At 45.2% G+C, this 13,005-nt stretch overlaps 1 protein-coding gene across 12 annotated transcripts in view; it reads left to right on the top strand.

Annotated features, from left to right (window-relative positions):
- PKNOX2 (PBX/knotted 1 homeobox 2) overlaps positions 1-13,005 on the top strand; it is a 340,867-nt gene that overhangs the window by 269,478 nt on the left and 58,384 nt on the right. For 6 of the 12 annotated variants that reach the window (XM_069741538.1, XM_069741533.1, XM_069741541.1 and 3 more), the window contains one exon: positions 6,195-6,304. The exons of the other annotated variants lie outside the window; for them this stretch is intronic. In XM_069741538.1, the coding sequence (XP_069597639.1) occupies positions 6,218-6,304 (87 nt within the window). In that variant the 5' untranslated portion in view covers positions 6,195-6,217. The remainder of the gene's footprint in view (positions 1-6,194; positions 6,305-13,005) is intronic. 12 annotated transcript variants of the gene reach the window in all.

Genomic DNA, 13,005 nt, shown 5'->3' with positions numbered 1-13,005 from the left:
CACCGCGGACACCCAGTTTTCACTGTGGCCCCCCGGGCTCTGAATGACACCTAGTATCCAGCTCCGGAGGGGACTTTCTGCATTACATGTCTCCTGTTCATCACCAGCCGGCATTAACCCATTGGTGCCCTGGTAAACACAAGCTCCAGTAACAGAAAGTTAATTGGTTTAATGTCAACATTCTCTAATTAGCTGGTATATAACGAGCTCATTATTTTCCCTGTTGCTTTTCATAGTGTGCATTAATATTTTCTTGGTAACTGAGAAAGCCTTTAAGCTATTGGGGACCTTAGACCGCGTTCTCGATATCAGTCGATACCTCCTCTCATTATCTCTCGATACGTCTCTTTTTATTTACAGTTTGTTGTGACATTTTGTGCAGTTACGGAAACTGAAATGTGGATTTGGATGTAATAAATTACAGTAAGCAAACCGGACTTTCCAGGTGGCCATACTGCGGCATCCTGACAAGGGGGCATGGATTTGTAAGAAGGGGCATGAACTTTATGCCATGGAAAGTCTGCAGCCAACTCAGAGCAAATGCATGTCGAAAAGCCGCGGAGACACCATCACGTGTTTCTCAACGCAAGCAATAAACAGCCATGTCTTTCACCGGGAAGGAACAACCACGGGAAGGGCAGCATCCAAAATGGAAAACCGCCTATGCCAAAACATGGTATCCATCCACAGACAGCTGTTTCGGGGTATTTACCCCTCATCACTGTGGAGTAGGAAACTGGCTAATAGGAGCAGTGCCTAGTAAAAGGACTATAAACATAAGGATGAATGACCTCGGGGAGATCAAAACATCCAACACCGCGGAGACACCATCACGTGTTTCTCAGCGCAAGCAATAAATAGCCAGGTCTTTCACCGGGAAGGAACAACCACGGGAAGGGCAGCATCCAAAAGGAAAACCACCTATGCCAAAACATGGTATCCATCCACAGACAGCTGTTTCGGGGTATTTACCCCTCATCACTGTGGAGTAGGAAACTGGCTATTAGGAGCAGTGCCTAGTAAAAGGACTATAAACATAAGGATGAATGACCTCGGGGAGATCAAAACATCCAACACCGCGGAGACACCATCACGTGTTTCTCAACGCAGTGATCCAGAACACTGCCCCCATCCCTTATGGGAAATATGCAAATGCATGTAGAAAAGCCGCGGAGACACCATCACGTGTTTCTCAACGCAAGCAAAAAATAGCCAGGTCTTTCCCCGGGAAGGAACAACCACGGGAAGGGCAGCATCCAAAAGGAAAACGACCTATGCCAAAACATGGTATGCATCCTCGGACAGCTGTTTCGGGGTATTTGCCCCTCATCAGTGTGGAGTAGGAAACTGGCTATTAGGAGCAGTGCCTAGTAAAAGGACTATAAACATAAGGATGAATGACCTCGGGGAGATAAAAACATCCAACACGTGATGGTGTCTCCGCGATCAGACTGTCCCAAATCTTTCTAATTCATAGAGTATATAAGACCCCCGAGTATCCTATTTAAAATCGGTATAAGAGTGGACAACATGTCCAAGATGCGGGAAAAACGAGTCTCACTTAATGCACACGATGTGGCAGTGTGTAAACAGTGGGAACTATTGGAAGGGGGTAGCTGACTTGATAACATCTGTGTTCGGAATCCATATATCGTTGGAACCCAGAATCTGCTTACTTGGTCTGATGGAGGGGCGCTGGATTAGGACTCCCAGGTGCCATTCAAGCCAGAAAACTATTAGCACTACACTGGATAGAAAAATACCCCCAAACGATAGAAGAAGTGAAATCCAAACTAAATGTCTCATGTGTGGAAAGGAGAACCTATATTAAAAGAAACACCCTCAAAAGATGTATAAAGAAATGGGAACAAAGGTTAACTGCTCCGGGGATTGCATCGGAGCCTTCTCAGAAACACTATGATAGACCGTCTGTACATCTCCTTGTCATACATCAGTAACATTTCCTAACTCATCTCAAGTTCCCAACCCTCAGACCCAGATTTTAGGAAATAAAAGGGTCCTAGATAATTATATGCAAATACTCTAATTATCTGTATTATAATGCAATACACGAGCAGTCAGATGGAATTCACTTATGTTTGGCTTCATGTACCGTATTTTTCGGACTCTAAGACGCACTGGACCATAAGACGCACCCCAGATTTTCAGAAGGAAAATAGGGGGAAAAAAGTCAAATGGGGGTCCGTCTTACAGTCAGAGTTCAGCTTACCGGGGAGGGGTTTCAGCACACTGGAGGAATGGTCACAGGGGTTGTTCGGTGGTCCAGGCTGGTGCAGAGGCCTCTGGGAAATCCCATCCCAGGCTGGTGCGATGGTGCTGCTCTGTGGTGGGCCGTGGCTCTGCCGGCATTTTGTGACAGGTGCTCTGTGGGGCTGAGGTGGCCTGTGGGGTGGCGGTGGTCTGTGGGACGGTGCGGCTGTAGTCTGTGGGGAAGCGGGGCTCAGCCGGCATTTCAGGAATGCCCGGAGGCCCACACAGATCCATTCCTGCGATGTGGTGGCCTCTGGGAAGATGGCTGCCGGGTGCGGCGCATGCTCCAGATTCAGATCTCTGCAATGAGATCTCGTCTCCCGAGATCTGAATCTGTGCATGCGCCGCCCCCGGAGGCCACCACATCGCAAGAATGGATCTGAGCGGGCCTCCGGGCATTCCTGAAAAGCCGGCGGAGCCCCACCGCCACCGTCCTACAGAGCACCGCCGCCCAACAGGCCATCGCCGCAACAGAGCCACACCAGCCTGGGAAGGGAGGCTGCAGTGTCGGACTGGGACCGCCGCAAGGGTATTTGTAAATATATTCTGAGTATAAGACGCACCCCCATTTTCCCCAAAAAATTTTTGGGAAAAAAGTGCATCTTATAGTCTGAAAAATACAGTATGTAAATTGTAGTAAGCGAATAATACCGACAATGAATGTTAATATGAACCGGTTTTTCTTTGGTTCGCAACGACTTATGTTTTTTTTATTTCTGTATTTGGTTTATTTAGTTTTGATTGTTTCTAAAAACAAAATTACAATGTGAGTGGATCTTGATATTTTTCACAATAAAAAATGATCTGATTGAAAGTCTTGCAGTAGCAAAAACGATTGCATCTTTCATTGTGGCGATGCTGCATATCGCCTGTTCCATTGCAAAAGGCAAAATCCACAGCGCTATTAGGTGCATAGTTCTAGTCCAAATTATGCTGAGGATTTTCTCCGCAGAAATTGGATAAGATTTCAGGGAATCTCATCCACAATGCCGCTGCTTTATTACACCGCCTCCATTATGCACACAATTCTGCAGTAGAGAATTTGCTGCGTATTCCCTAAGGGTGTGTTCACACCTTGCAGATATCTGCGACTGTCACATTCATCTGAATGGAACGTTTAGGCTGTGTGCACACGATGCGTTTTTTTTCCGTGAAAAAAAAAAAACGCATTGCGGTAAAAATCGCAACGTGTGCACATACCCTAAGAAATTCATGTGCGACTGCCTAAACAGAGCCCTCGTCAGATGGACCGATATATCGGTCACAGAAATTTCTGCCCGAATCTTCCACAAATGAATGGGCACTGAGTTTTATTTATTGTTCGTTTGTTTCCTAAATACGAAATGTAAGCAGGTTTCCAGCTTAAGGGCTCTTTTCCATTGGCGAGAAACACGTCCGTGTCTCGCATGTGAAAACCAAGCTGTGGCGCCGACACTTGGGAGCGGAGCGTGCGGCTCCATGTGTTGCTGTGCGGCCGCACCCTCCGCTCTGGAGTGCCGGCGCCACAGCTTGGTTTTTACATGCGAGACACGGACGTTTATCTCGCAAGTGGAAAGGAGCCCTAAAAAAAAATTACAGCTGGATGTCATCCCTATGTAAAGAAGCTATACTCCCCCTGGGAACCCGCTCCCTGCTCCAGCACTACCATGGTCCCTGGCAGCCCGGAAACAGGTGACATCCCGACCAACTCTGCCGCCAGTCAGTGACTGTAGTGGTCCGGTGGCTATTGGGCGTGACGTCTTCTCTTGTGGTCAGCGCTGAAGCAGAGAAGTGGATTCATAGTTGGAATATTGCTTTTTCTTCATTCACCAGCATGGAACCCCACTGTGATTCTTGTTTTTTTTATAAGGCTGGAAAACCCCTTCAAGCATCTACCCTACCATTTTGCTGTTGCAGAGGCTTTTCAGTTAGCTAGGTGTCAAACTGACACAAATCCATCACAGCTCTACTCCTGGCTCCCACAGCTCGCTCTGCTTTCCACCTCCCTTTTCTGTGCGTAGAGGAAGGAAAGCATTTACATTCTCAGAGAGAGCAGAGCAATGAAAGCTGTAGATGGGAAGACAGGCACATTAAGAGGAAATCAGTCCAGGAATGTAGGTGTGCTGAGTGCAGCATCTGGTACACGCAGACGTGACATCCAGCATGTATTACTGAGAGCGACAGGCTTATTATAAGGATCAGCTTTTTGTCTAAGAGCAGGCTGCAAACTGCTTAACAGGGGACTGCAAAATCAGTGCAAACTTTTAAACTAAAGGTTATTACTTGTATACTGATAGTTTTTTTTTGGTTTTTTTTTGCCTTTTTTTTATCTAAGTAACCGAAAGTAAATGATACAGAACATGAGAAGTGAGTGTAAAACATCTGCATCCATCACCATAGTCCCATATAGATGTGATGATGCCACTCCTATAAAGCCATGTCCTGACATAACAGAATTCTGATTTTTTTATTTTTTTTTTGTGTTCAAAAAATCTGTTACATTTAAGGTTGCGTTGATGCGATGTGTTCATTCTGCAAGTTACTCAAAACGCTTTTAAAAAATGCATCAATTTTAACACCTTTTTTGGAAAATGGTGACAAAAAACCTGCATCCGGAACACATTGTATGAACACTGTCTTACAGTTCAAGCAAAGTGATTTCATTAAACACATAGGCAGTGTGCGATTAAACGTGCTGCTGAAGCTTTTTTTTATAAGCTTCTCTGGGGAGTCGTAAAAAAAAAAAAAAAAAATGTGTAAATACGTAAGTGTGTTAATTGCAGAATCCCAGTGTTTCTGTAGTAAAAAAAAACTAATTAAACTACATCAAATCTGCACCAAGAACGCAACCAAAAAAAGGGAAACTGTGCTAAAAAAAAAAAAAAAAAAAGTAGAGAAAATTGTTTGAGTGTTTTGGTGCAGACATGTGCGGGGAAAAAAATGTGCGTTTTCGCACTCGGGAAACATGACCAAAGTGCGAAAGTTGTTTCATACTGGATTAGTATGACTGGTGAAGATGGCTGCCGGCAGCAGGGCACATTTAGGAGATTTCAGTCCGGGCTGTTGTTGTTATTATTATGGTAAAATGTATCAATGTGATGAGTGTAAAATGCAAAATGTAGAAAAAGTTATTTTTTTTTTTTTAATGCATTGAACCTTGTTGGGATCTGTTCTTTGGGAGGTTGGTAACGGAGGGGAAGGTGCATCCGAGGAATGGCCGCTCCTTACTAAACCCCAGACTGGTCGCGTGTAACATAGTAACATAGTTAGTAAGGCCGAAAAAAGCCATTTGTCCATCCAGTTCAGCCTATATTCCATCATAATAAATCCCCAGATCTACGTCCTTCTACAGAACCTAATAATTGTATGATACAATATTGTTCTGCTCCAGGAAGACATCCAGGCCTCTCTTGAACCCCTCGACTGAGTTCGCCATCACCACCTCCTCAGGCAAGCAATTCCAGATTCTCACTGCCCTAACAGTAAAGAATCCTCTTCTATGTTGGTGGAAAAACCTTCTCTCCTCCAGACGCAAAGAATGCCCCCTTGTGCCCGTCACCTTCCTTGGTATAAACAGATCCTCAGCGAGATATTTGTATTGTCCCCTTATATACTTATACATGGTTATTAGATCGCCCATCAGTCGTCTTTTTTCTAGACTAAATAATCCTAATTTCGCTAATCTATCTGGGTATTGTAGTTCTCCCATCCCCTTTATTAATTTTGGGTTAGATACGTCTCATGGTGTCCCCCAGTATTTTACGTCCCTCCCCGATCTTTGGCTCTGGGTTCACATGATGCATCATCGCGATACTTCTCCTTGTGAATTTTACAAGTGCTCGAGCAGTTCTATTTATTTGTGACTAGTACATTCATATATTTTTATGACCTACAACTTTTTTTTTTTTTCTTTTAATCAAGATGAACTTTCTCCCCTTTAACAGGGCCCTAGATGTGAATCAATCCCATGATGCAACATGTGTCCCCAGCACCAGCTCTGTCAATGATGGCCACCCAGAGTGTGCCGCCACCCCCTTACCAAGAGAGCCCACAGGTGAGTGCAGACACGCAGGGTGTGCCGACTAGGAAAGCCACACCGACACTGGTGTAGGACTGTCCTCCGGGTCTGATCCCATTAATATCTGACACCGGACTTATCCAAAGCATAACGGGTGTCGTAGTGGTTAGAAATGAATTGTTGGATCCTGCTGATTGCATCGGGATCTGCTCTCGGTCCGTGGAGCCTGTTAGGACCACACTGGAGATGAACGGCATCGTATACGTCTGGCAGCTGTGGATTGTGATAATGTTTGATTCGGGCTGATTGTCAGGATTAGTGATGAGCGAATATACTCGTTACTCGAGATTTCCTGAGCGCTCTGAGGTCCTCCGAGTATTTTTTAGTGCTCGGAGATTTAGTTTTCTTCACCTCAGCTGAATGATTTACATCTGTTAGGCTACTTTCACACTTTCAGATCCGTTGCAATGCATCATTTTGGGAAAAAAACGGATCCTGCAAATGTGGCCACAGGATCAGTTTTTTTCCCCATAGACTTGTATTAGCGACGGATGGCCACACGTCGCATCTGTCGTGCGATGGATACGTCGTGTTTTGGCGGACCGTCGTCTGGAAAAAAACGTTCAACGTAACGTTTTTTGTCTGCGTCGAAAAAACGTACAGCGACGGATCCTGCGGCGTTCGTCGTTGGCTAGAATGGAAGCCTATGGGCGCAGGATCTGTTGCTGTCAGTCAAATGACGGAATCCAGCAACAGATTCCGTTTTTTTACACTGAGCAGGCCTGGAAGGATTTCTATTCCTTTAAATTAACCCATTTTTCCTGCAGCTGCTGCATCGACGAATCCGTCAAAAAAACAGGATCCAGCGCATCCGTTTTTCACAATCTGCACAGGATCCATCTTTTCAACACTTTGACGGATTGTGACTGATTCTAAAAGACGGAAGTGTGAAAGTAGCCTTAGCCAGCATAAGTACATGTGGGGATTCCCTAGCAACCAGGCAACCCCCACATGCACTTATGCTGGCTAACAAATGTAAATCATTCAGCTGAGGTGAGGAAAACTAAATCTCCGAGCACTAAAAAATACTCGGAGGACCCCCGAGCGTGCTCGGGAAATCTCGAGTAACGAGTATATTCGCTCATCACTAGTCGGGATCTAATGCTCTTCGGACATGTCCCTATAGTGCATGGTCCAAGGCGCCATTGGAGTAAACTCATCCCTATAGTCTGTGCCAAGGGGCAGACGACGATCACACTCCTCCAAGATCAACCTTATCCATCTGCAGAGCCCGCAGCCGCCGCCGCATTCTGCACAGATTCGTCAGCAGCTGGAAGAGGTTTAGGGCTAAAAGGATTAGCTGAGAGAATCAAATACCTCCGATCTGCAGAAATAGAAGAGTTACTTAAGTGTGAAGAGTCTAATTAAATTCACATTTTACTGCAAATAAACTCATCACAGCTGCTGAACGGCGGACCCTGCCCTCCCCAGGGATCCGCAGCCCATTCCCTTCCTCCTGTTCCAGAGCACCCTCGTGAAGAATGTTCCTGCTTTCTGTATGGCTGCGACATATACCGTAGGGCAGTACAGAGAATGTATTAGGCTACGTTCAGACTAGCGTTGTGCGCCGCTGCGTCGGCGACGCGACGCACAACGCACCGAAAAACGCGGCAAAACGCACGCAAAAACGCTGTGTTTTGCGACGTGTGTGTCGTTTTTTGCCGAAAATTGGACGCAAGAAAAATGCAACTTGTTGCGTTTTCTTGGTCCGACGCTTGCGGCAAAAAAGACGCATTTGTCACAAAACGCAACAAGCAAAAACGCATGTGTCCCCCATGTTAAACATAGGGGCGCATGACACGTGCGTCGCCGCTGCGTCGCCCGACGCGGCGCCGACGCACACTAGCACAACGCTAGTCTGAACGTACCCTTACCTGCTCTCATCAGTCCCTGCCTATAATGTAATGTCCTGATGTCAGGCATGTGCCATGATCACTTAGCCTGGGGTTGATTTTGGAGTGTAGAAACCAGTACATTCTGGAAATCTATGAAAAATTAGGAGAAAGCATAAAAACTCCATGTAGATGTTTCCAAAGACCCCAACATCGTTAAAGGACAGCGCTAACAGGTTACTGACATGTAATATAAATTGTGTTGTAAGAGCAACACGTCACTAAGGGAAAAGTAAGGAGGGAACTGATTATTTCATGTCTGATATCTCTACAGAACTCACTCCCAACATACAGCATTTATGTAAGGAATAAAATCACAATTTTATGCTACATTCTTTAGCACCCCCCAAAATAAAGACCCAATACTCACCCTTCTATACAAACCTCAGCCCGGACCTTTCCTCCTATACAGACCCCCGACAAGACCCTCTATCTATACAGATCCTCCTTTGCAGAACTAAAGACCTTCCCTCCTATACAGTCTTCAAACCCTCTAATTGAATAGATCTTCCTCCTGTGCAAAACTTAGAACTGCCCTTATTTAGAGACCACCTAGCCCTTCTATACAGACCCTCCTCCTGTGCAGAATTCAGACCTACCCCTCTTCAGAGACCACCCAACTCTTCTATGCAGACCCTCCTCTTGTGCAGAACTTAGACCTGCCCTTCTTTACAGAGACCATCTAGCCCTTCTATACAGAAACTCCTCCTGTGCAGAACTTAGACCTGCCCTTCTTTACAGAGACCATCTAGCCCTTCTATACAGACCCTCCTCCTGTGCAGAACTTAGACTTGCCCTTCTTTGCAGAGACCACCTAGCCCTTCTATACAGACTCTCCTCCTGTGCAGAACTTTGACTTGTCCTTCTTTACAGAGACCACCTAGTCCTTCTATACAGACCCTCCTCCTGTGCAGAACTTAGACCTGCCCTTCTTTACAGAGAATACCCAACGTTTCTATAAAGACCCTCCTCTTGTGCAGAACTTAGACCTGCCCTTCTTTACAGAGAATACCCAACATTTCTATAAAGACCCTCCTCTTGTGCAGAGCGTAGACCTGCCCTTCTTCAGAGACCACCCAACTCTTCTATAAAGACCCTCCTCTTGTGCAGAACTTAGACCTGTCCTTCTTTACAGAGACCACCCAACTCTTCTATGCAGACACTCCTCCTGTGCAGAACTTAGAACTGTCCTTCTTTACAGAGACAACCTAGCCCTTCTATACAGAAACTCCTCCTGTGCAGAACTTAGACCTGTCCTTCTTTACAGAGACCACCCAGCCCTTCTATGCAGACACTCCTCCTGTGCAGAACTTAGACCTGCCCTTCTTTACAGAAACAACCTAGCCCTTCTATACAGAAACTCCTCCTGTGCAGAACTTAGACCTGTCCTTCTTTACAGAGACAACCTAGCCCTTCTATGCAGACCCTCCTCCTGTGCAAACTTAGACCTGTCCTTCTTTACAGAGACAACCTAGCCCTTCTATACAGAAACTCCTCCTGTGCAGAACTTAGACCTGTCCTTCTTTACAGAGACCACCCAGCCCTTCTATACAGACCCTCCTCCTGTGCAGAACTTAGACCTGCCCTTCTTCAGAGACCACCCAACTCTTCTATGCAGACCCTCCTCTTGTGCAGAACTTAGTCCTGTCCTTCTTTACAGAGACAACCTAGCCCTTCTATACAGAACCTCCTCCTGTGCAGAACTTAGACCTGTCCTTCTTTACAGAGACCACCCAGCCCTTCTATACAGACCCTCCTCCTGTGCAGAACTTTGACCTGCCCTTCTTTACAGAGAACACCCAGTCCTTCTATACAGACCCTCCTCCTGTGCAGAACTTAGACCTGCCCTTCTTTGCAGAGACCACCTAGCCCTTCTATACAGACCCTCCTCCTGTGCAGAACTTAGACCTGCCCTTCTTCAGAGACCACCCAACTCTTCTATAAAGACCCTCCTCTTGTGCAGAACTTAGACCTGCCCTTCTTCAGAGACCACCCAACTCTTCTATAAAGACCCTCCTCTTGTGCAGAACTTAGACCTGTCCTTCTTTACAGAGACCACCTAGCCCTGCTATACAGATCCTCCTCCTGTGCAGAACTTAGACCTGCCCTTCTTCAGAGACCACCCAACTCTTCTATGCAGACCCTCCTCTTGTGCAGAACTTAGACCTGCCCTTCTTCAGAGACCACCCAACTCTTCTATAAAGACCCTCCTCTTGTGCAGAACTTAGACCTGTCCTTCTTTACAGAGACCACCTAGCCCTGCTATACAGATCCTCCTCCTGTGCAGAACTTAGACCTGCCCTTCTTCAGAGACCACCCAACTCTTCTATGCAGACCCTCCTCTTGTGCAGAACTTAGACCTGTCCTTCTGTACAGAGACCACCTAGCCCTTCTATACAGAAACTACTCCTGTGCAGAGCTTAGACCTGTCCTTCTTTGCAGAGACCACCCAGTCCTTCTATACAGAAACTACTCCTGTGCAGAACTTAGATCTGTCCTTCTTTGCAGAGACCACCCAGCCCTTCTATACAGACCCTCCTCCGGTGCAGAACTCAGATCTTGGCTCCTATATATAATCCCCCTGCAAAACCTATTCAGACCCCACACAATAATTCAGCAACAAATCTGAGATCAGGCGAGCCTGTGTGTCCCACAACTGACAGAAGAATATTTCCGCTGCTACGCCTAATAAAGAACAACCTACAGTGTGTACAGCGGCAAGAGATTTGGTGCAGGGCAGCTGACAGGTTTTTACTGCACTTCCTTTTGGGTGACTGCAGAATTCTGGATATTTGATAAATCTTCCAGGAAGTAGAGATGAGCCGGTCAATCTGTAAATCACCTGAGTCGATTATTTCGAAATTCTGTTTGTCTTTCAATTTGAGAGGATCACGAAAAAATATTCCCCGCTCCATTTCACACATTGCTAAAGATTGCATGAGTCAGAGCGAGGGCTCATGGTGTCAGGAGGAGCCGCACAGGTTTCCACATAATGCCTTGCAGCTATTGCATCACATGGTGTAGCGTAGCCAATAGGGGGGTACTATCTCAGCCACCATAAAAGATGAGGACAAGGAAAGCCGTGCAATGGGTTTTACAATTTAGGGATAAGAGGAGAAAGTACTGATTGGGATTAAAACTGCCATTTTCAGTCTGTGAATAATAAGACAAAGATTGAAGTGATGTAGATTGAGGTGCTGGACCTGCAGAGTCAGGGTGACTGTGAATTGATTGCTGCATTGTATGTACTGCAGTACACCAGCACCTTAACAGCATTTTTTTGTTTTAATTATTCTTCACACACTGCAAAGAAGATGGCCAGGTTAATGCCCACTGTTCTAATTTTGCTACTGACAGAAAATACTGAAATCAAGGCTTGTGTGTCACAGAAAATGTGCTTCCTGGATTGCAAAATTGTTGTGGATAACAAAAAGAAGGATATTTTTTCACCTCTATTTGAGAAGCCATTACTATTTCACATTCAAATTGGCACATCTATTCCTGCTAACTAAAAAAAAAGAAATACATTTTAGACAGCTTATGAAAAAGCTATGGCTTCTTCATTACCAGAGAACAAATAGGCAAGTTTGCAATTGCCTTGCATTTTTTTCTACCGTACAAAACTGTAATGATGGTGTTGCAACTCACTCTGAAAAACAGATAACTCACTAAAAATTGCAAATGACCCTGCCAGTTCCTGTACAGACTAGAGATCCTGATCCCGCACTCCCTAGTGGTTCCTGGGTGAAAAAAGATAGCCCTAACCACAGACTAGACGATGGCAGTTTGTTCCTATTCACATTCCTCCTAAAGAACTGGCGAGCAAAGTGCACATTACCAACAGACGGAAAAGTGTGCTGAAATAGAAAGAGATCCCAGAGTGAGTAAAACAAACCAGGAAATACAAAATGAAGAATTAAGAACTTACTGTTGGAGTATATGCCACCAACATCATAAAAATAGACAGAAGGTAGGTGCAGGGTAAAGAACATAAACCTTAAACTACAGTATTATGGCTGTACATGCAAATGAGACCAATACCAGCAGGAAATACCAGTGTGGGAAAGTATATAAAGTCGCATCCAAAAGATGATAGGGCAGACAAAGGAGTAAATGAAAATACCTGTTACCTTAAAAAGACTGAAGCAAGGATTATTATTTATTATTATAGCGCCATTTATTCCATGGTGCTTTACAATTGAGGAGGGGTATACATAATAAAAACAAGTACAATATTCTTAAACAATACAAGTCGCAACTGGTACAGGAAGAGAGAAGACCCTGCCAGCGAAGGCTCACAATCTACAAGGGATGGGTGAGGATACAGTAGGTTAGGGTAGAGCTGGTCGTGCAGCGGTTTGGTGGATCGGTGGTTACTGCAGGTTGTAGGCTTGTCGGAAGAGGTGGGTCTTCAGGTTCTTTTTGAAGGTTTCGATGGTAGGTGAGAGTCTGATATGTTGTGGTAGAGAGTTCCCCTGGACGAAGCATTTCATTGCGAAATTCGCGTCGGGTGTGGTGGGTCCCCAGGAGCGCTCCGTAGGTAATTATTACATTATTGTTGATTTATACACTTGTATTATTTATTTGTTCATTGTTATTGGCATGTTTGTACATGGTTACATGGCACATTTGCACATGGTTTATTGTACTATGGAAAGATTACTGTAACTATTATTATTGGAGTCTCTGCCTGGGTGTCCCATCGTTTTGCCTGTGCTGTGGTGTTATACCCACTACCGATTACTTGTTTTATTGTTATTAATAAAGTTTACATGTATTTTACTG

Source organism: Ranitomeya imitator, chromosome 10 (genome assembly GCF_032444005.1).
Source record: "Ranitomeya imitator isolate aRanImi1 chromosome 10, aRanImi1.pri, whole genome shotgun sequence".
In the NCBI taxonomy this organism is placed as follows: domain Eukaryota; kingdom Metazoa; phylum Chordata; class Amphibia; order Anura; family Dendrobatidae; genus Ranitomeya; species Ranitomeya imitator.
This window is presented reverse-complemented; position numbering and strand designations above follow the sequence as displayed.